General features: G+C 46.7%; 1 protein-coding gene across 3 annotated transcripts in view; it reads right to left on the bottom strand.

Moving 5' to 3' along the window:
- The window catches only part of PLD1 (phospholipase D1), a 64,948-nt gene that overhangs the window by 21,419 nt on the left and 20,337 nt on the right, over window positions 1-23,192 (bottom strand). Inside the window, exons 5-16 of one of the 3 annotated variants that reach the window (XM_059822950.1) lie at window positions 22,580-22,688; window positions 20,961-21,026; window positions 14,355-14,413; window positions 13,730-13,822; window positions 10,928-11,080; window positions 9,997-10,146; window positions 8,599-8,682; window positions 6,757-6,838; window positions 3,582-3,692; window positions 2,027-2,233; window positions 1,133-1,349; window positions 62-175 (exon numbers count right to left, since the gene is read on the bottom strand). In XM_059822950.1, coding sequence (XP_059678933.1) covers window positions 62-175; window positions 1,133-1,349; window positions 2,027-2,233; window positions 3,582-3,692; window positions 6,757-6,838; window positions 8,599-8,682; window positions 9,997-10,146; window positions 10,928-11,080; window positions 13,730-13,822; window positions 14,355-14,413; window positions 20,961-21,026; window positions 22,580-22,688 — 1,445 coding nt within the window. The remainder of the gene's footprint in view (window positions 1-61; window positions 176-1,132; window positions 1,350-2,026; window positions 2,234-3,581; window positions 3,693-6,756; window positions 6,839-8,598; window positions 8,683-9,996; window positions 10,147-10,927; window positions 11,081-13,729; window positions 13,823-14,354; window positions 14,414-20,960; window positions 21,027-22,579; window positions 22,689-23,192) is intronic. The other 2 variants (XM_059822952.1, XM_059822951.1) reach the window with 2 other exon arrangements.

The following is a 23,192-nucleotide window of genomic DNA, read 5'->3' as shown; positions in this document are numbered from 1 at the left end:
ACGCAAAAATGTCGGCAGCTAAAGCCTGAAGGGGTCTGCATCTCTGCCTTCCTCCACTTACCCTCCTGAGGCTCAGCGAGCCCCTGTTTGGATTCATTGTGGTGATGGAACATTTTCAGATGGGGCTTTAAACTCTGGATTATATTCGGTTGACTTCTAGTGGGGTTACAGTAACCTGCAGAAAGTCAAGATGCTCTATTTATGGCAAAAACGCACGTCCACTTCTGCTACACTGGTGCCTGATCCTGCCTGAAGACACTTTGCCTGACAGGAGCTCAAACGAGATGTCAATTTGCTGAAACTACAAGTGACCAACAGGCAAAGGACCAAATTCAAGACCCGGCTGGTTTTAAACCAAACAGATATATTGAAGCAGCAAAGCCACGGCGATGTCCTGAGCTGACTGCCACCAATGCAAACGATGCTCCAGCAAGGCTTCCTCCGGCCAGAGGCAGGAGTAAGATCTGCAGGGAGTGATGGGAACTCAAATAAGTTCCCACCTTGAGCAATTTACAGCTTCAGGAGCTGAGGACGTCAGGAACAGATTTCAGGAAGGACTCCATGCTGGAACAAATGTCAAGCTGATCCTTGTAATTTTAGCTTTGAAGCTGTTTTTAATGTGGGGAATTAAAAGCTGCATTCAAATCTTCAGCTGTTGAATAGTCTGTTCTCTCTAGTAAGTGGGTAAATTGGGAATATTTCCATTTAAGTACACTGATTTAAACCTAGGTAACACTAGCCTGTGAGAGGGGATAATCACGTTCTGAGACCGTCTTGCTTGTTATAATAAATACAAGTCGAAAAATAAAAGATTCGATTCTCTCTTACAGAACAAAAATTTTCCAGCAGTATAAACATCAGATATGATGTACACTATATCACGTCATCTGATGGCTCATGACAATTGCTAATTAACTAAATGCAAATCCACTTAAAACTTTTCTTGTATATTTTACGTATCAATTTACGTATCAACTATGCAGTTATTATTCTGATAGTTAAGAAATTCATCAACTTTCCTTCCTTACAAAGAACACATTACCCTAGAAATTACGTGAATCTGCATGTACACCCACCCACCCACCTCCACACATGCTTTCTATATGTTGTTTAGTTGAAAAACATTACTTACTTGATTCACTGTCTATGCTGCTGACGCTGTCAGCGTGGTGCATGCCGTGTTTATGGAGATGCTTGTAAATACTGAACCTTGAAAACTTCTTGGATTTTCCTACTCCTTTCATTTTTGATATGTCTGGGGCATCATCAGCATTTCTCTGGAACAAGTGGCTTTCTGGGGACAGAGCTTGAGACTGCAGGGGGACATGTTCAGACGACTCCGCTGCAGACTGAAAAGACACAGGACGTTGCTGCAGGTGATGTACGCACAGGTTCCCCTTTAATTACAGATTATCATGCATATCAATGCTCAGAAAAAAACCACCAGCCAAACTTTGCTCCGTGACAACGACACACTGCAGTGGGAACTACGAATGCTTTTGAGGGAGAGAGCCTGTACCGAGGAGACACCCGACAGAAAACCCTATTAATGCTAGCAGCACATTCTTCGATCTCATAAATTTACTCTGGATTATTACTCCTCTTGAAATTCTCATACATTTAGACCTCTAAATTTCTTACAGATCTCTGGATGCATACAGACCCAGGTTAGCAGAAAGCTCAGCAAGCAAGGCGCCTGCTGAAGGCCCGAGTATCCAGAAGTTCGGAGCACTCCGCGAGTGCCTACTGTGCATTTCTAGCTAAGAACGTAGCCTCCAAATGGTGACAGCTGCTCCAAGCTCCAGGGGAAACCCAGCTGTCTACCTCCGTGCCCTAGCAAGGGCTGGTCAGGATCTAGCTCTGAAGTCATTCGATACTCAGATACTTCGTCCTTCCCATTACTATTCCTCTTTAAACCTCCTAAACCAAACCCTGTGCTTAGAAGTGGACACGGCTTGTTCACCGCCGCCGCAAACCTGACGTGCAGATGTTGAAGGTGGCCACCAGCTGGAGCAAGCTCACTTACTGCCAGGTTGGCCGTCGACACCGACTTCGCTGCCGCCATTCGTTTGACGCTGCCCACGTCGGTCAGGCGATGCTCGTCATCATCCCACCTGCCGTACGCCAAGTCGATGCCACCCACAAATGCCACGGACTGGTCAACGATGACGAGCTTCTCGTGGTGGGCCCAGAGGTACACGGAGGAGGACACGTGGTCTGGGTGTCTCATCACCTGAGGAGAGAAACAGCCCTCAAGCTCAGCACCATTGCCTAATTTACATCCCTCCAGCCAGAGAGCTGCCCAGCTTTTTTTTTTGGCTGCTCAGGATGATGGGGAAACACTGGAGTTTTTAGAAGATGCCTCCACACAGACTGCTGTAATTACTGAAGCTACATGACTCCCCCCCGAGTTGGGCTCAGCCTCACTGGCAGACTGGTGCTTCCCCACAATGCAGGTATTCCCGAGCAGCGATGGTTACTGATGTTGGGGTAGGTCACACTTACAACAACTCCGTTCATAAGAGGACTATAGTCAAGGAAACTGTTTCAACAAACAAAATCATGCTTTCAGTAGAGCTATAACAGCTGACCTTCCAAACACGGAGCCTGCTCTAAAAGAAAACAACATATTGGTGATCTGACTCACTTCTTTGGTTGTTGCCACTATATAAGTGAAATGAGAAGTTGGCTGTTCTTTTCCCCAGTTTAAAATCAGCAAATAGTTTGACATTTGTTCATGAGATTCCTTTCGACATGTGTTTACAGCAAAGTGTTTTCTATAGCTAAGCATTGAGTATATAGTTTAATTTTTTTTTTTTTATGTTAGGGGAGAGCCCTTAGACCAGCCTCCTGGGGAAAAAGCTAGAGAGTTTCACCTGGCTGCTCCCAAAAATCTGTTACACACACAGGGTATATCTTCCAGTTACACCTTCCAGCCTTGCTGCGAAGATGATGGTGAACAAACACTTCCCTTCACCGTGACAACTGGTGAAGTGACAATAAATCTATTATTCTGGCAGTTTGTTAGTCACCCTCATGCATACATATATCTTATTGCTCATTTAAATGTATATGGTTTCTAATTTCATGAGACTAGATCTAGCCTTATCTACTGGTTCGCGTGCCACAACCCATTTTCTGCTCAGTGGCAGAGCAGCAGCGAAACAGCACAGGACAGCGCAATGCTGTTCATTTGCAATGGGAACGTAAACATCCAGTGTTGACTCTCGTTGTCTATATAAGAACAGAAATGCTGAAATGCGACAACATTCTCAAATTGTAATTTTCCATCTGATGAAACCCCATTAACTTGTCACATGAAATATGTTTCTTGTGAATTAGATGAATAGTTGCTTTGGCAAGTCTAAACTAAGCAATTTTATGTTCAATTATAACCTAAAGAAATGAAGTTGCCAGATGTGGTAATCACTGTACGGGTATGTCTTCTCAGACTATTCCCACTGTAATGATGGGAAACACTGTTCTTCCATTTCACACCGAAATACACTGAGGGTCAACACCAGCTATTGAGAGTAAATGAATGCAGATGTCCTTCACACGACTGCCGGATGAGCAATTACCTTAATGTTTGGATGGAGGTGCATGAGTGTCCGCTTGCTATATTCACTGTTGATCCCTAGGGCAAGCTCCACCTCTTTGTACAGCATAACAAAAATTCTCACTCCTTGTTGCTGTCAGAAATAAAAACACACGGTATGCAGGTATTTCAATGGATACCATCCATTTCCAAAGCAAGGAAAAGCTAAGAAGCAGTAAGCGTGTTGCGCCTGCGGGCAGAAATGCAGGCTGAGGTTACTTGTTCTTGATTATGCTCTTGCAGATCCACCATGGTGACCCCACAGCGTGCAAGGACCTGCACTGCTCAGGAAAGCTCTTCAGCTTCCAGAGAAGGGCTCAGTACCTGGATTTATCCGTGAAAAGCTGAGCTACGCCAAAGCCCATCAACAGGTCATTCTTACAGTAGCCCCTTTTAAACATCCTTTGAGGTAAAATTTTGCAAATGTGATTCACTCCACATGTAACAGCGTTGCACACATCCACTGAAGTTCAGTTTTCTGCTGTTTCAGGTTGCCCTGAGGTTTACCTACAGTTACAAGCATCTGCAGGACAACGATACGAGTGCGGTCACACGGCCATCCCTCTCCCAAAGGGGATGCAACCGACCCAATGCCAGCAAAGTTCTTTCTGCTGGTAGAGCTAAACATGCTTCTGGAATACAATGAGCAGTGCTCAGAGGATGGTGCTTTTTGTGACTAGAATGGTATCCACAGGAGGGTTTCTAAGGACACTTGTTAAAGCACTTTCAAAACTGTCAAGTACTTCCCAAACCTTGGCAGATGCTGGTGACACACTGGGACACCTTCAGCTGCTGTAAATCAGCACGGTTTAAAATCTCGCAGTGGAGTTTGCCAGCTTCAACTTGAGACATAAACTTTCCACAGCCTTTTAAGTTCCTGTTCCCACAAAGCTGCCACTGAGAGCTTAGGCAGTCTCCAAATTGTGGAGGATATTCTGCTTCCCACTGCACCCAGAGCAGTCCAAGGCAGCACTGTACATACGCGAAGGACAGCCGTACCCCTACACCTAGACACCAGCTTGCTGCCGCCCTGACGAACCAAAGAAATGCCATGAGTGAGAAAGCAGGCAAGTATTTCCAGGAACTAACCTTAACACACTCCTCACTCTTACAAGGTCTTAATAGCCATAGGAAAATCCATGCCAACATGACAAACAAAGCCAAAGTCTTCCAATGAGCATGCCCTGTGGCCACGTTTCATTTGCCAGAACATAAGACTACAAATCAACAACAGTCAGACACAAAAAACTCTTTTTTTTTTTCTCTAGGCACGCGGAGGGGTGAGGACTATGACGACAACTGGTTTGGAAGGGGAGGGAGTCCAAGACCACTTCAGGATGTCCACGTGGACTCCAGCCCTTCTACCGCACCAAGAGTTCAAGAGACTTCCCTGGCCATGCTTCCCTTCCTGACTCATCGCTCACGTGGGGTAAGCTACCACTTCTAGCACTGGTGTTATCATGGGTTGGGTGAACAACCGAAGTACAGCCCACATTTGTAAACACCTCGCGCTCAGCTCCTCTGTCTGCCTTGCTTGGCTCTGTGAAACGCGTTCTCTATAGTCTGGATCCAGATGTGTTACTGGAAAGCAGAGTACAACCAACAACAAAATAAACTGGTTTCTGCAGAAAAGAGAAACAGAGCTAGTAGTTGCAGTTGCTTGCTCACATCTCAAAGTGCTGCACAAGAAAGGAGAGTATGCACAGAGCTTCGCGCAGGAATCCTGACTGGGAGTGCCAGGAAAGGCACCAGGTCAACAGCAGGTCTGAGCTTTTCTGTTCAGGAGGAACACCAGAGAAGGAGAAATAAAAACAAAGGGGAAAAAGCCTTATCAAGTTTATATGAGCATTTGCTTACTGAACACGAGCATTTATTAACTCAGATAACATGGCAATGCAAATAGGAGTCCAAGTCTCTGAGTCATGTTTATCACCTCCTTGTAAACACATTGTGAGCACCACAGTCCAGCTCTGGGGAACGTGATGCTGCTTCTGTCCGTACACTTTTTTTTCATGCTTTCCTGAAGCCCGTTCCCCAAATCCCTTCTCCACAGCAATGCACCAGGACCCTCAGGACCAGAGCCTCCACCTGAGAAGGGACCGGCAGGGAGCACACTGCTCATCTTCCTCCTCTTAGGGGTCACGAGAGCCATGAGAATATAGAAAGGGGTGGGTAGGAACAAACAAAACCAGGACACGTACAGGTAGTAAGAGGCAGCTATCAAAAAAAATAAAGCCTTTTCTAATCATGTAAGGTATCCTTGGAAATAAAAATAGTAATAAGAAAACACAAAAACATTTCAGGCTTTGGCCTTTCTTATGCTCCACTAAAATTCGTTATTACCAATGGTAGCAGCTGTGAAAGAGCTATGGCAAGAAGAGCTTTGGGCAGCCTGGGCCAGGCAGGACAAAGGCAAGAGGGGCTCCACCAGGGGTAACGGGGCTGGGGGACACTAGAATGATGTTTAATGTCAACAGGCACTTCTTCGCTACAGCAAGGAATGATAGGGGAACAGCCAGAACATCAGTCCGTTGGTGTTCAGTTGTAGCAAGGACCTATGCAATGTATCAAGTACGGAAAACCCAATAAGAAGGCTGCCGTGAGATAGCATGAACCTCTGGATGATACCAAGTGACTTTTTGCTAATGACATCCTGATTTTTCTTGGAAGGCTGATCTATCTTTCACAGCTTCAGCTCTGAAAGCTGCAACACAGACACACAATACATGGTAGTGACAGAGAGGATTTGCATAGCACAGTAACGTAGGAACCACCTACCAAGAGCCACCACAAAGTGCTTAGTCCTTCCCATACCTCTAAATTACATATGCCACAAGGAAAGCACCCAACAGCAACAGCTCTTTGACCCCACCAGGAGATGGGGCAGTCACAACACAAGGCTGAAGCAACCCAAACCTGAGGACTCGAAGGGGCAATCAGAGGGTCTACCCTTCTGCCTCCAAGCTCTTCCCAAACCAGGGGGAAGCAAATCAAGACGCATACTTTTCCAAGGCCATGGGAAGTGAAGCTTGGTCAGCTTTAACTCTCATCCCTACCAAAATAAATGGCGCAAACGCTCCAGTCCCAGTACGACCCTGTAACCGGGTGGGCACACGGGGTTTTCTGCAGAGCGATGGCTGAAGCTGGAGCTCACTTACTGCTTTCCGTTTGAGAATGCAGTCCAACCGCCAGCGATTTCCTTCCACGACAGGTCGTTTCATGAAGATTTCTGGGCTCAGCCTAAGAAAATAAAGGGGTGGAAAAAACACACTGTATGTAGTCTGCGAACAGAACATTTGCCTAATCAACTCAGGAAGCAAAGAAATCAAGAAGTTTATATAAAGTGGATGTGAAGGCTCATGTCCCAGAGTGATGCATCCTCCGACGTCATGCTCTTTGTTTTTTAATAACGGAGCATTACAGAGGGCAGGGGACGTGTCCAGCACATTCATCTTAGCATTCAACAACCCATGAAACCAAGTTTAGCAGTGATGTATAAATGGGGAAACTTGGACTCCATCTATGAAAAAGATGGAACAAAAGAAAACCCCAAGGTAGATTTGAAAGAAATGTGTAGACATGAATAATAGATAAGAGTGGGATTTCAGTTCTCCTGGTACTTAGGCTATCTGAGTAGCATAGATTTGTGCTGAATTTTCCTTGCTGCCTAAAGACAAAGCAATACGATCTCTCAACAGGACATTTTATTGATTCATCGCTTCAGGGATTACAAGGAATAATTAAGCAATCTCATCTAACTCCTGCAAAGCAAGGTGACAGAATTTCATTCCTTTACTTTCGTACTGAGCATGGGAACTTGTCCTTGGTTAAAGCATAAAAACATGCTTCTGACTACAGCATTTTTATCTTAAACTCCAAGTTTCAGATAAGTTTTGCAATTCCAAGTTACATTAACAATTGTCTGAATAAAATGGTAAGTAAGAGACAACGGATCTGAAAGGCGATGCTCTTGCCGTGCTACCTGATGTTGCACGTGGGGATCCAGGAGCATTGCGTTTATCTGTGGCCGTGTCAGGGAACAGGTTTACCCCAGTAAATGCAAACATCATATTTAGTTTTCTCATAATTGCCACCTAAGAATTAATCCTCCCAGTTCCTAAGGGCAGTGGGTTAGTAGCGAGAGGTTCATTTTACAGATGGAGAAAGAGGAGCACAGAGACGTGCCCAAGGTTAAAGAGGACCTCTGAGCTGTGGCTTGGGAGCCTGCCCTACCATCCTGTCCCCAAGGTCCAGGCTGGCTCAGCCAGATTAACCTCCACAAAGGCAAGACACAGGCAGCTGCAACCGGTGTCCAGCCAAGAAACCCTGCCCCAAGTCTGTGAGAGCACCCTTTTTCTGCCTCAAACAGGCACCAGAGCACTGCATAAACATATTGAATTACTAGTTAAGAAGCGGGCAGAGCCAGGTCCTTCGGCAGCCACGCAGCTCAGGGAAGGAACGACAGAACTTCTCCTCCTTTGTCTAGCCCATTTAAGAGCAGAGCAAAATTACACCCCACCAAAATGCTCTCATCGCCGGCACGAGGCTTCCCAAAACAGCGAGGAGCTGAACGGAGGGTCCCGTGCAGGGTCACATGGGAAGAGCACCGTCAGAGGTGTTTGAGTGTCCATATTCCCTTACACCCTGAAAAACATTCTTGTCCCTCGGGTTTGCAGTAATTTACGCCCTTGGGTTTGCAGTAATTTACGCTCCTGATGAGCGCCTCAAGCCATAACATTTGCAATTCAGGTGGTGCCTTCATGCAGTTCCAGGCCTTTCCTTGGAAGGAGACAACAAGCTGTTGATTTCAAGCATGCGCTTTTGCTGCCAACCCTCCTGAAAAGGCCTTTGAATACAGCACAAGGAGATGTTTGGGTGTGCTGCCAAACCATCTGGCCGCACGGCTAGCTGCCATACTGTAGGGCCTCCGAACAGCGCCGCATTGTTGGGAATGTCCCAAGAGAGACGGCTGGTCAACATCCAAATATGTAAGTACGAACCACCAATCTGTGATGAAAATTTCTTCCTTAGCGGCTTCCATGGCATTTGCGACATCTTCAAAGTACCACTTAGCGTTTACATACCTGTAAAAGCAAACACAGAACAGATCTAGGTTTCCTCCCACTTCATTAAACAAAGTCCATAGCTGAAAACCAACAGGGTTCCATGTTAATGCAACTTACATTCTCTTCTCAAAAGCAAACACAAACCTAATTTCAGGAATTAGGACAACACGCAGGGAGAATTTCATGCTGCTATTAGTAGCTTAACGAAACAGCACAATAAGAGATTATTAAGTGCCACTTGGTACTTCTGCCAACTGCACACAATATTCTTGGGTTTTGCTCAACGTGCAAGCTAGGTTTGGCTCTCAGGAAAGGATGGCAGAGTGGTGTTTGCTTTGATTTACAGAAACTACATGGGCAGCGGTTGCTGCAAGGCAGAAGCTGCAGTGAGAGCACTGCGAGGGTTTGCTTCCAGCTAGAACCAATTTTCTCAGGTGCTTCTGGGAATGGCTTAGTGCAATCAGGTTACTGTACGGACGGAAGGATTTCTCATGGGACTGCTGTGTGGATAAAGCCCAGTCCCCTTAGACTATACCCAAATTTGCATTTGCTGATTCTCTTTCATGGCAAAGCCAGTCCGCAAAGCCTGAATCTGATGCTGCTCTTCAACCAGATGAATGACATTTGCACCCGAACACATCCATGGTGCCTGGAAGAGTAATGCTATGCTACAGAACGAGCATCAGCCTTGCAAATGTGGTGAGCTGGACATATCTTGCATTTCAGAGCATGAAGGACGTGACCAGACCCATGGTCGCAGAGAAGCACGGGCAGGACAGGCTGCAGCACAGCTGCTTTGGGAGGCAGCTACGGAGAAGGGAGTAGCCAAAGAGGCAGACATTTTCTATAGCACCTGTGTTATCGTGGGCTTACAACCCAGAGCCCAAAGACCTAAAGCCTTAGGGAACAGCATTTCCAGAATCAGAAACTGGGATAAAATTGAATCCAGGAATATCTTAATGAAAGAGCAGTTCTGGTTTTAATTCATAAGCATCACGCCAATTGTATGTGCATCAAAACACCATTTTTATCATTACGATAAATATCCAACGTGTTCAAACGAAACTTGATATTTCAAAATGCTATTAGCTGTGATGCAAAGCCATAACAGGATCAAAGCACTCCTGTCATCAGTACTGCTATTCTATTCCCGGTGAAGAAAGCCCCATTTTTCCCAACTTCTCTGATTATCATCAGTCCCTACAGGTACCGAATGCTACCAGCTCTATCCATCAGACCCGAGGCTAACGCAGGCAGGCGTGTGCCGCTCCTGCTGCGGGTATCAGCGCCCGAGGCACCATGATATGGTCGCAGCCTCGCCGCGGTCCTCACCACTTGGCCAGCGTGTTCTCCTGCACGGCTGCGTAAGAGCCGAAGCGGTGCGCTGTGAGGAAGTCCTTGCCGTGTTTCCGAATGAACTCGTCTATGCCCTGCCTCCACCACTGGGCATGTCTGTAGCTGTTACACTTCAAAATCAGCGACCTGTAAAACAGACGATGCATGGGGCAGGATGCTGAAGGCATGTACTTTTAATTGGGCTGCTCCTCGCTGCCTGCCCACGTTGATAAATGCACCTGTATCAGTCATATTTTATTTAAGCAAAACGTAAGGGCTTTGCTTTGTTGTTTTGTTTGCAAATGGATGCATCAGCACTGAGCTGCTCCGAGTGACTAGCACAGTATCACACTGCCAAGCATAAAAAAAATCCAAACCCCTCAGATTTAAACTAATAGCATCAGTTTAACTTGGAGGAGAGTTGGACCTAGCTAATGCTGTATTTTTTAAAAGACTAATTTATACTGTATGCTAGCATAAAAACATTAAATACCTCTTTATCCCAACTAGCATGTCTTTTGGGTAATACTCCAGTTGGGATATAGAGGAACGTGTCCCTGCTTGCAGCACCGAGGAACAGCATGCCTAGAAAATTACTGTAAGCAATTGCTGCAAAACCAGACCGTGCAACTCAACGCGCACCGTGCCCTCAGGCCTGAGCAATAACCGCAAGGATGGACAAGTGGTGGCTGAGGCTCCAAACGCCTCATTAAGACATGGGAAATGATCGGCATTACACAGGCCAAATCCCCAGCAGGTACAAACACACCAGCAGCTGCCCGGGCGCCGAACCCAGCGGGAAGCTGAGCTGCACCGCGGCAGCCCGGCACACCTTGTTAACCCCTCCTGGAGACGGGCATCGATTCCTCCTTAAAAAAAGCAAAGGAAAAAAAAAAAAAGGGGTCTAAATAAAGACTGTATTTCTTACCTAGAGAGATTGTCGATCTGCAACCCGTACTTTGTTTCCGTTTCTCTCTGGCCTATCTTAATGTTGAACTCCTTATCTACCAGCAGGACAAAGGCAATGGCCCCCGAGTCTGGCTTCATGTACAGCAGGAAAGAGTCCTTCACCACCAGCCACCTGTACGGGCACAGCAACCAGGCAACTTGTATTTCAACCATGCCTTCTCTTCAACAGGTGAGCCATAAAAGACCAATAAAGTGAAAAGGGGCTTCCTTCAAAACAAGTGCAACTCATTTATCAGGGAAAGGAGTGTTCAACTAAAAGGTAAAATTTCTTTTCAGGGGCAGGTCCTGGGTATGGTTTTCTTGAGCAGAAAAGTGCCAATTTAGTGAACTTGGGTAGTGAGTTTGAATTCAAAAATAAGACTTTCAGAGTTATTTGCATGACTCCTTTTTACAGAAGTCTTTGAAAATACAGGTTCTCGCGTCTAACTAAATCCGTGCGAACCTCCCTGCCCACAAACCTCCCAGCCAGGTGCCCCAGCACCAGGCAAGGTGCAACAAGGATCCCTCCATCCCAGATTTTTATTCAGCTTGTATGTTATACCTAGAGGCAATACGGGAATTACTTGACATTTCTATCATTAATTATGATGCTAGGATCACTTTCACTCCTATGAAAATATATGAGCGAGACATTTTGGAAAGCTTTTATTGCCAAGCAACAGGCACCCTGTTAGAAACACATGATGAGAGATGACCAGCAGGTTTTACATAAATGCCGTAGCCTGAAGGCAACTCTAGGAAAAAAACACATTTTTTACTGTGAATGGCATTTCTAATTTTTTCTCCCCCTGTGGCGTAGCTGGGGTAACCGGCCCCCTCTGTCCCACACAGGTCTCCACCCCCAGACCTTCGCCTCATTCTTCTGCACACTCAGAAACACACAAAGCAACAGAAAATACCGCAAAAATCTGTTCATTCTTGTATCTTTAGTAACAGCCCCAGCTCCTCATCTACTTCCAGGGCCCATAATTTTTCTTTTCTTCAGGGCCAATGACAGAGTTATCCCAGCATCACCTCTCATTTGGTGCCAAAAGACCTCCCCCCTCCCTATTTGGCCCATAATTTCACTCCAAAACATCCCACGTGGGTACGTTTCCAAGCATTCATTCCCCTTTCTGTTTTTCCCAGGCAGCTCGCCATGCCCAAGAAGTCCTGCCTGTGCCCACTCACGGCCTCACCCCACTGTCCTCCTCCGCGTCCCTTTAGACAGCTCCCATGGCCATAACACACCCAACCTACTACGCTAAGTGAAATGAATTTGGGGTGTAGAAAACCCAATGCCTGCAGCAAAGCTGTTGTGGGAAAAGGCTGGCTGAAGTCTGCCCCATGCTCGGAGGGAGCTCTACCCCCAGCTTGACGTGTCCTAAAATCCTTCACTTAAATAACTCTCTGGGAAATATTACTGTTGTTTGCCTATTTACTGATGCACACGCTGTCAGTCCAGGCAGCCCTCTGATGTTACTCTGCACATAATCCCACTCAAACACCTCTCCCATCCTCTTTTTAGGCTATAAAGGAAAATCAAGATCCATCAGAGCTGAATGTGCTACTGTCCCCCCTAAAGCTTGAGCTTTGCATAACATAGGGAAGAGTTAACTGAGCAGTATCAAGAGGAAAAGGCATTTTTTTTCCATAAAAGAGAAAAAAAGAATTGGAGAAAATTTAATGATTTGACCTGAAAGAAGGTCACATCTTCATCTCCTTGTACACTCATTATAGAGATCTTCTGTAAAATTACATTAAGAAATGTTGGAAAGACTATGAAGAAATAGGACCTTTTGTTCATGAGAATGCAGAAAGGTTTTGTTGGAAACCAGAATTTTTTAAGATAAAACTAATAACAGCCCATTGGTGATGCTAAAATCCACAGGTTGATAATGCTTGGGGAAGCTGTTACAGACCAAGAAATTGTTGCTCTAAGGCAGATATGTGCTATTTGTGTTTTCAAAAGGAAAGATTTGCCCAGGAAGGGCAAGCTCCAGGAAATACCCCTTACATTTTTTGGATGCTAGCTGGTAAGACATGTACTCCTCCATAGCACACGCCTCCCTGCGCTGCAGCCCCAGGAAACACCGAGATCTAACACAGAAGGTAAAGGGATGGGGACAGTAAGTTATGTCTGTCTGCAGCGGGAAGGGACACGGGAACAGGGTGGCTTGAGAAAACTCTCATGAAAACACCGGCATTTAAGCACGTGCAGTAATAAGGAAGAGGTTATGTATTTAATTCCAAGGTTAATTGCAACAAACAGAGCTCCTTACTGCTGCAGGTCACGTCCGATTTAATCCAGACTCCAAAACAGCCCAGATAGCGTTTCAGTGAATCGATTTTCTTTTTGTGTATTGAGGAAGAGAAGCTCAGAAAACTGGGCTGACATGTGGCCGGGGCACTGTCACCAGCCGTGTCCCCTCCCAAAGGCACAGGGCCCCCAGCCGCTCCCGCAGCAGGGCAAGCTGGGCACAGACCAGGGGATTATTGCCAATTCTGCCAGCTCAGGGATGTAGGAAATCCCAATTTTCCTCTGGAGCAACACATCCCTTCTGCTATGAACTCCAATGCAAAAGAAAAACCTCACCATCCTCCATGCAGGAGGGTGAGAAAGGAATAACCTGCAGACCCTTTTGACCTGAAAATCTGTAGCTTTTGTAAAAAAGCAAGAATCTCACTCAGACTTCTAGTGAGGGAAAAAAACAAACGAGGATTTTTGTATGGGTGCCCAAGGAGCACACAGCATCGCCACCTTCACCCGCCCTGGCAGTACCTTTTGGACCATCGGTAGCACATCCTTCCTTGGCCGCAGCAGTTCAGGCCAGGTATGCGGTGGCCCCCGGAGCGCTTCATGATCAACCCTTCCCTGCAAAGGACAGAAACATGGTCAGGACGGGTGGCACAGCTCTCTTGGAGGTGCAGGGCGGCTCTTGGGTGGAGGGTGCCTGCTGAACCCCCAGCCCCTGGTCCCAGGGATAGCTCCTGGTGCCTCCAGCCGTGCCCAAGCAGCCTCTGTGCCACTGCCCTGAAAGCTGGAAAAAAGGGCAAAAATAACCCTGCAAAGGGAAATCATGCAGATTTAAGAAATGCAGCGCCCTGTTTTATAGCACAAGCATGAGAACAAGCAGGTCAACACATTGCAGGGAGGGAAGGGGAGAAACCCCGTCAGCCAGCCCGTGCGCTGCAGCCCGCATCTCGCAAAGCAGCCCGCTCTCAAAACTGTTCCCCAAAGTTGTAGCGTTTCTGTCTCAACGTTAATAATTTTTCCTACCTGGGTGGTGAAATGTTCCCCAGTCAGTTATTTGCCAGAAAGGAAAACTATCCATTTTAACAATATTTATTTATAAGGCCCTGCTCTTGGTGAACCATAACTCACAAAGACACAGCTCACAACTCACATGCCCTTCGGTCCCAGGTCATGGATGAACGACAACTGGCTTACTGCAATGAACTCCATCTGGGGAAAGAGGAAAAGATTCCCCCATCTTTCATACTCTGAAATCCACAAAATACTTTGATTTATCGAAGTGACTTGTCATAAAGAGAGAACCTACAGAAGATCCTGAGCAGAAGTTACCCACCACCGCTTAAGCATCTTCAAGACCACCAAGAAAAGTAGTTTGGTTGGGGTTTTTGTTTGTCTGCTTGCTTGTTTATTTTAAATGTGCTTTGGAGAACACATTTCGGGCAACCAGGACAATCAAGATCAAATGTATCACAGGGACCCAGGGCATCCTCCCGCCTGGATCACTGGCTGAAACGAGGACTCGGGTTTGACACTGTCTGGGGACCTGTGTGAACTTGGCTGGCTGCCTGAATCCTCTCTTCCTCCAGTGAACCTCAGAGAAAGGCTGGAAAGGGAACGAGCACACACACCCAGGGCTGGGAGCAACCTATTCCCTTTGAGTCCCCTACCCCAGGGACACACACCACACGGGGGTTCAGCCCCTCAACCCACGAGCATCCTCCAAGACCACTGCAGCAGGTCGCTCCCGCTCCACACAGTCCACTGCCCCGTCTGGCCCCAGGAGCCAAAAACCCCCAGGAAAGCCACAGCGGGGCAGGAGGAGAGCAAGGTCAAGCACACTCTCTGTGACTTCTGCCATTCTGCACAGAGCTCCACAGCAGCACAGCCTGGGAAACCCATGTGCCGTACTATCAAGTTTACCAGCAAATCTCAAATCCAAGCAACCTGCCTCCTCACGGCTCCTCTGCTTCAGCAGAGATTGCAGAGGAATGTAACGACAAGCGAAGCCGGTGAGGAAGAACAGCGCGATTGCGTTCACCTCTAAAAATAGGACACCAGGCGATTTCGACCGAGCGGGCTGTTCTTGGCACAGCAGGACATTCCTGACAGTCTGCTGGTTATTAGCCCTGGGCCCCATCGGCAGGGAGAAACGCCTGCCCTGAGCGTCCCATGCAGGACAGGGCTTGGGCAGGAGCTGCCTTGCATGGCAGAGGCTTCTCTGCACCCAGGCACTTGTAATTCATTATCGCATAAAATGGTCCAGGTGCAGAAAGGTGCCCAGGGCAGGGTGCGGACGAGAGCTGCTCTCCCCTTTGGTCAGGCAGCAAGCCGCAGGGAACCCTCTAACCACATGTGTTGGCACCGAAGCCTGCTGGGACCGAAGCCCAGGACTCAAGCCACGCTCCTGACCGCGGTCGGGACATGAGACAACCTCGGGGCCAGCTTCAGGCCATGCCCATCCATGCCCCACAGCAGCTCAGGTGCCAGCACCCAAAAGGAAGGGCTCTCCTCCAAGGTGGCCACTGTCACCTGCTCTTTGGCAAACCAACCTCAGGGCCCTCAGCGGCAAAATCCGATTTTGCACAGGATTGGACCCGTAAGTCTCGGAGATATTTTCAAACACTATGTATAACAAAGAATAGCAGTAAATTTGGGGCAAAAGTCTATCTTGCAGTTACGGTGAGGCTGGCTCAGGCTCCCTTCCCAACACCATCATTTTTGCCCCACGGAAGCGGCAGTAGGACAGAAGATCCTTCCTCCTCCTCACGCTCTGCTGCTCCTTCCCAAACTTCTCACATCAGTAAGGTCACGGAGAAGAACAAACAATCTGTTGTTCTCCTCTGAGTAGCTCAAGGACATAGAGTAACCTCCATTCAGTAGAGGCAAATTTAATGCCCTTATTTTGGGGTGATTTCAGCCTGTTTTCAGAAAGTGCCTAGAACAAGGTATTCCATGCTTTTACTAACAATCCTGCTGTCACCGCTCTCACTATACGTTCTGGAAAAGCACCAGTGGTGACCCTACGAACGTTTTGGCTGTTTCTGCAGTGACACTCGGAGTGGGATGGGGAGCATCTGGAAACCCAGCGTATCCTACAAGCTCTCATCAGAAAAGTCTCGGGCCAGTTCTTTGCCCTGGATCCCATTTTCATTTCTTCAGAAAATGGCTGGCATTCCCCATCAGACGAATCAGAAACCCAGACATCTCTCTCACAGTGGGCACACAGAAAAACTGCACACAAATGTCAAAACCCTTTGAAAACGTTGGCTGCAACCAGAAAGCTGGCAGCAATTTGAGGAGCACTGCATGCAGAGAAATAATTGTCCTCAAAGAAGCAAAAAGAAAAAAACAGGAGGAAAAAAAATCACTTGCAGAAACAGAACTACTAGTACGTAAGAATGAAAGAAAAGATTGCCCAGCAGCGCAGCAACCTGCTCTTCAGCCGAGGAGTCTTTGAAAAAGCAATGACAGTGACAGGAGCCCACCCAACACGTTGATCAAGCAGCATCAATCAGGACTGTTGGTTTGTAAAAAAACCATAAATAAATTCCACCAGTTAGAAGGAAAATTCCTCGGTGCAGTGGAAAATACCTGATCGAATGATTTATTATTATGATTATTGCTGCATTAGCTATTTTTACTGTTACAGTGCCTTTCATCCGAGGTGCTCGTCATTCAGAGAAAAACCGAGAGGGGAAGGCAGAGCAGCGAGGCACTTTCATCTCCTTCACATCTGAATTCCAGCACTGCCCAGCTGCCTCCCCGGGGAGCCGGCATCCCGCTCTGGTTTCAGAGCCATCCGCAGAAGAATATTTTAAGTATGAAATACAGGCCTAGAGAATGCCGTTTCAATGACATTGTTGTAGCAATAAAAAGAAAAAAAAAAAAACCACAGACGGGAGCCATCAGCTGCAGAAAGACAAGCTATGAAAGGTGGAGAACCAGCTGCAAGGTGCACGAGCCACAGTTTTAAACCGTCCCATTCTGCCAGCAATGTCGAGCATGCGTCATTTATGTAAGCAAAAATTTCACCGAGCATCTGCATTTCAGAAAGAATTCAGCAGCTCCACACTGTGTTTTCATCTTGACTCTTGTTTTTAATTTAGCGGGTTAAAAAAAACTATAAAGAGTTGATTAGCAGCAGTGGTTAGCAATAAAATGAAATTACATCACTGTTCAGAATATTTTAAGCAAGATGCCAGCTATTTCTTACACATAACATTGGCTTATACTAAACCCAAATTTAAAAAAATATGAAACATAATAAAGTTCAAGTGCAATAACTAAAAATACTGAAGGGATGGGTGGGGACCTTTGCAATGGTCTGCAGATCCAAGTGCCACATCAGAGGCAAAACAGAGCCACTCTCACATATCTGAGTTGTTCTTAAGTTGTACTGCTTTCGCTTAAGATGAGGTTCTTACACTCAATTACTAAGGCTCATGCAAAATGTTACAGACACACACTTTGGCTCAACCAAATCTTATTTTTCCATTTTGCTTAGGCATCTTCCAACTATTGCAGCTCACATAAAAAAATGATGCAAAGGTCCAATTACGAAAAATTTTATATGGAATACAATCAAGCCCACAGGCCCTGTTTCCTAATGGTTTTGGGCTATATTCCCCCAGTTTCCATTTCCCAGCAAAAGGCGTGGACAACTAACACACTGAGATTCCCACAACTTTCATTTTAATGGTAATTGTCTTGAAGCGCTTCAGCCCAGAAGTACTATAAAAAGGTTTTGGAAAGGACTAGAAGACATGAGATTTAATCATAAGTCACATAGCCAAAAGGAAAAAAAAAAAAAATAATGAAAGGCTATGAAGTCTGGGGTCTGATCACAAAATACAACGCATCTACCAGCCTATTTGTGAACTCCGTACAAAATGCTCTGTTACAACAAATGCTGAGAAATTAAGGGAAAAGCAAGAAGGCTGTAATTTTTACCAGTCAGAGCTAACTAGTCAAAGCAAGGGACATCTCTAAATGATGATGCTTCAGCAGGTTGATTTCCACAGCCTGCAGGAGCATCACCTAGAAAGGGCTAGAGGACGTACAACCTCCACAATATCACGCGGTCACCATGGACCTGATCCTCAACCCACCGGGGACTCCAGGTCTGCAAAGGCGCTACAAGCTTGACCTGCAGGCTCGAGTCTCCCAGCACACTGTACGTCCTCCAGACAGCGTGTAAAGTGGTGATCCTCTCACTGACAAATAGCAAAGTAACCACAAAGGCAAAATAAAAGAAGTAAAAAAGCGAATTAATTAAATTGTGCAGGTCAGCTGTAAAAACATCCCCGAGGAGATGCGACTGACCCGAGCAGACTCTTCACAAGGACCAAGGGTTACGCACCAGGCAGGCTGCAGCTTGCCATTGCAACTCCATGCTTGACTTTACAAAGAATGTAGGATTTTGAAAAACACCTCGGTGCACTGATTTGATGAGAGGAGCACACAGGTGTCAAAATGTGCTCTGAGATTAAGACAGCATTTGTCAGCATTCAGGCAAAAGACTTCTCACCCACGGGAAGAGCAAAGCCCTCATTTTGTTTTAAGGAGGACAAATACAGTTCCAAGGAAAATGCCAGAAATTTTCACTTTAGTCTCTAGCCTGAGAATGGCGGGGGTTGTTTTGGTGGTTTTTTTTTAAAAGGAAACGTTTTTCTCCCTGTGCACTCTTCCAGCATCGCCTGCAGTACCCGCCGCACTTAGCAGCACCGCCATTAGCAGCAAAGCCCTCGCTGAATGCTTCGCTGCAGCCAAATCCAGCAAAAAGCCAACAATAAACTGAGAATTTATGTGCAAAGTGACATCTGGCTCCGGGGGCTGGGGACAGAAGGGCAATTCAGCGGAGGAGGAGGGGAGCACCCCACAGCTGCCCGGGCAAGGCAGGACCGCTCATCTCCTCGCCCGGCCCCCACCGCGGCAGCCTGCCTTGAACCACAGCCTGGTCAAAAGATCACCCACGTTTCTACGTGAGCAGAAATTCTCCAGAATATTTGAAAAAAGCAATGCCTGCCTAAGACTGACAAGACGGATCTGCACTGTAGAATAACTCTCCCCCGCTTTGCATATGCTACTGATCAAAATTGCCAAGTTATCCCAATCTTGCCTTTAGAACAAAAGATGACTATTTTCCACATGCAGACTAACACAGCTCTTGACTGCTTAAGTTCCACATCCTGTCCCCAAAAGAAGTGATCTAAAAAACCACAGGTCCTCTCAGCCCAGATCTGAAGCCTTCTTGCAACCCAAAGCATGCTGGTCGAAATAAGGCACGCCAGCCAATGCTAGATCACAGAACCATGGAATTATTTAGGTTGGAAAACACCCTTAAGATCATCAGGTCCAACTGTAAACCTAACACTGCCAAGTCCACCAATAAACCATGTCCCCAGGCGCCACATGTTTTTTTAAATACCCCCAGGGATGGTGACTCAACCACCTCCCTGGGCAGCCTGTTCCAATGCCTGACAACCCTTTCAGTGAACAACTTGTTTCTAATATCCAATCTACACTAACATCCAAGGTAAACCTCCCGTGGCACAACTTGAGGCCATTTCCCCTTGCCCTATCACTTGTCTCTTGGGAGAAGAGACCAACACCCACCTCACCACAACCCCCTTCCAGGTAGTTGTAGAGAGCGATGAGGTCTCCCCTCAGCCTCCTCTTCTCCAGACTGAACAATCCCAGTTCCCTCAGCTGCTCCTCATAGGACCCTGGGCACTGTGTCCCACGTAACAAGCGGTGCTCAACACAAGCACACACTGCTTTCGGGCATTTCATCCAGCTACAAGCTGCCCAACATCTCTACACAACTGAAAACCTGCAAAAGAGCAGAATTCCTACTGAACAACAACAACAAAAGTGGAAGAGAAGAACTGGCTGCTACAAATACCCTAAGTTTAGTCTGCATTTCTGCATTGTTTGAAAACCAAGTGTTCCCAGTTACCACCCCTTGCTCAGAAGCGTCACCAAGCTCTGCAGCCACTCAGTGCATGCATCAGGTTTTTCTGATAATACAAAAGATGGAGTAACACAGTTATAATGCAGCAAAAAAAAGGGGGAAATAAATTACCATCCCAGGGAGATGTTACAGCTGCGGCTGACAGAGAGGACTACTGAATAAACACTCGAGGATGGCTTCCAAAGGAAATATTTTTGCTTAAAGTAGGTCTGAAGTTAGATTTGACATCTCTCCTCATTTCAAAAAGACTATTGACTTGAGGAAACAAGTCAATTATCATCTCCCTTTGGAAGTGACAAAAATACCTGCAGAGGCGCACGGGTATCACACTCATACAAACTCAACGTCACCGAAGTCCAGTGGAATTGTACAGAATAGGAACCTGAGACAAATTTGCACCCAGGACCACACACAAAGCCCAAACTGAAGAGGTGTGGTTTGGATTCCAATTGTTTAAGTATTTAAAACTTCAATTTGTCCTCTTAAACACTCCCCAGAATTAAAGAGAAACCCACTATATCATACATGTACGATCAGCTTTCTGGACTGGACTACCTTGAGATTATCACTGTGTTAGAATAGTGACCTCAAAGAGTGAGCCATTCACCCTCTTTCTTTGCTTTCAATCACATTACATCCATGTTGGAGAAATCAGCTAAGCCAAAACGTTTGCAAAACGGCTGTAAAATATTTCTTATCTAAGCTGCATGTCTTCTTCCAATTAATTCAACATTTGTAAAGCAAATATTCTTTAGGCATTTAAGCAAACTAATTTCTACTTACTGTTCCATGGTAGTTCCTGTACATCGGCATTTTTAGGATCTTTGTCAAGTAGTCTTCCAGCTGTTTCTACAATTGAAACATTGAAACTTTAGATAAGATGCAGGAATTTTCAAGAAAAAAATCCAACACAATCCAACTGTCTGTCATTAGGAAGCGATCAAGAAATCAGATACATTTTCAAGCTTGAATGGATAAATAAATAATTATGTGCTCACTGAAGATTACAGCTCGGCAGCACAAACGGTTCAATCACAGGTTGTTTACTGTTCACAGATCCATGTTTGTACCTTCCACCAGCAGACCTGTTGCTTGGCACTGTCATTTTAGAGGTCAACTTTCTTGGCTGAGCCCAAGTCTCAGAACAATTTTAAATATAAAAATCAGTCCCTGCTGTTTCTGACCCACACAAATCAGCTTCGTGAGAAAACACAGCCTCAGACGCAACCAAGAGAGCTTATTTAACCCAAACGCCGGCTTCATGGGGTGAGGAGCACGGTGACCATGCTGCCCTGTCCCAAAGCCACAGAGAGGGCAGTGGCCGGGCGAGGGGAAGAGAAGAAACCATTACAGGAGAAAGAATCTCTTCCTGTCCTCATGGTAAGTGGGCAAAGAAGAGATTAAGCTGTTTGGGTGTGGGAAACCAGGCAGAGTCCTATAGGACACAAAATGAGGTGAAAAGAAACAAATGCCATCGGGACCTCCGCTCTTCTCAGTGTTAGCATCACAGCACTGAGCCACCCAGGTGGGCAGCGGGGGTATACATCCCCGTGGTGAAAGCTGTGCGGTTCCCACAAGGAAAACAAGGGGGGGGGGGAATTAAAAAAAAATCTAGAAAACGTTTTTCTTCCTCTTTTAAACCAACATCTCTCTCCTGAAACTTCCCGCACAGCAGCGAAGCTGTGCACAGCAGGGAGGGTTATCTGCACTGCACAGCCACAAGACACAACCTTTTGGGACTCGAGGCTTCAGCGGCAGAAAGCCCAGGGAGGGAGTGAACAGCAGAAAGAGAACGATAAGCACAGGGTGAACAAACATGGGTTTTTACAGACTCTTTTTTTTTTTTTTTTTCCAAACAGCAAAGCTGCAATGAAGAGGTAGGAAGACATCCACCCTCTTCATAGAAGGGCCCATCTGTTAACATCTGATGAAGTTACATAGAACACGTGTGCCTCGGCTAAAATTACCCGCTTCAGCATCAAGAGCCTGACTGTCATCTCCTCTTTCAGAGGGGGACAGGACTGAAATCTCTCAGATTTTGATGGCCACGGGGCTGCCTCCATCACGCAACTTGACTCTGCGAACTGCCTCTTCTGTCTTTATATCGGAGCAGGTGGGAGGAGGGGAACTGCCGCTCTGGGCATCGTGGTTTTCCTCCACGGCCGAGGAAAACTTCACCCATATGAACCCCGGGAGCAGCACCCTCGTCTTTGCACGGAGGAGGATTGGGCGTTAAAGCTGGACTTGCCAAAGCCTAAGTTGGTCAAGCAAGAGACTTTAATGGTAATAAACCAAAGACTTTGATAGCGTGTGGCTTTGCAAGCAACCTGCCTGGCATCTCTGCACCTCAGAAGCCCCCGCAGAGCATCCCCCCGACCCCGCGGAGCCAGCCGGGCGCTTACCCTCCTGCTGGAGAAGTGCTCCTCCCGCACCGTGCTCTCCGCGGTGTGCGGCAGGCTCGGCATCTGCCGCGGTTCTCCCCTTTTGATGGATTGTCTTCTCACCGTGTGACTGGAAGGAAAAACAAACCCCGACGTCGAGTCTAAGCGCTGCAACTGTGTGTGTGCACCTCGCTCCGTAACCCTTCTTGGGCGATGACTTTATTTTTCCCATCCAAATTCTTAAAAACCAAGAGATGGGTGGGCAGGAAAGCAAAAAAAGCAAGTGTGGATTCATTTAAGAAGCCACTGTGCTCCAACTGGCTCACAAACAAAAATGCAACACAGAAATATGAGAGTTTGATTTTTCAGGGTCCCCTCTTGCCCTTTAAGGAAAGGGAGCCTAAAACCTATTTTTAGGGCATTATGTTCCCCTCGCCCTTAACCCCTCAGGATTTCACCTTTCCTAATATCATCTCCCCACATTTCTCCACATCAGGAGGCTCTTGCCAACCCACACCACTTCACTTCTCTTTCCACTTACGCTTCCAGCCACCCCAGGCAGGGCTGACCACCCATGCCGGGGACCTCCGCGCCTCCCACATGCAGCCCATGCTGGCAGAAAGCGACATCGCAC

The sequence above is a fragment of the Gavia stellata genome, chromosome 11 (genome assembly GCF_030936135.1).
Source record: "Gavia stellata isolate bGavSte3 chromosome 11, bGavSte3.hap2, whole genome shotgun sequence".
NCBI lineage: Eukaryota > Metazoa > Chordata > Aves > Gaviiformes > Gaviidae > Gavia > Gavia stellata.
This window is presented reverse-complemented; position numbering and strand designations above follow the sequence as displayed.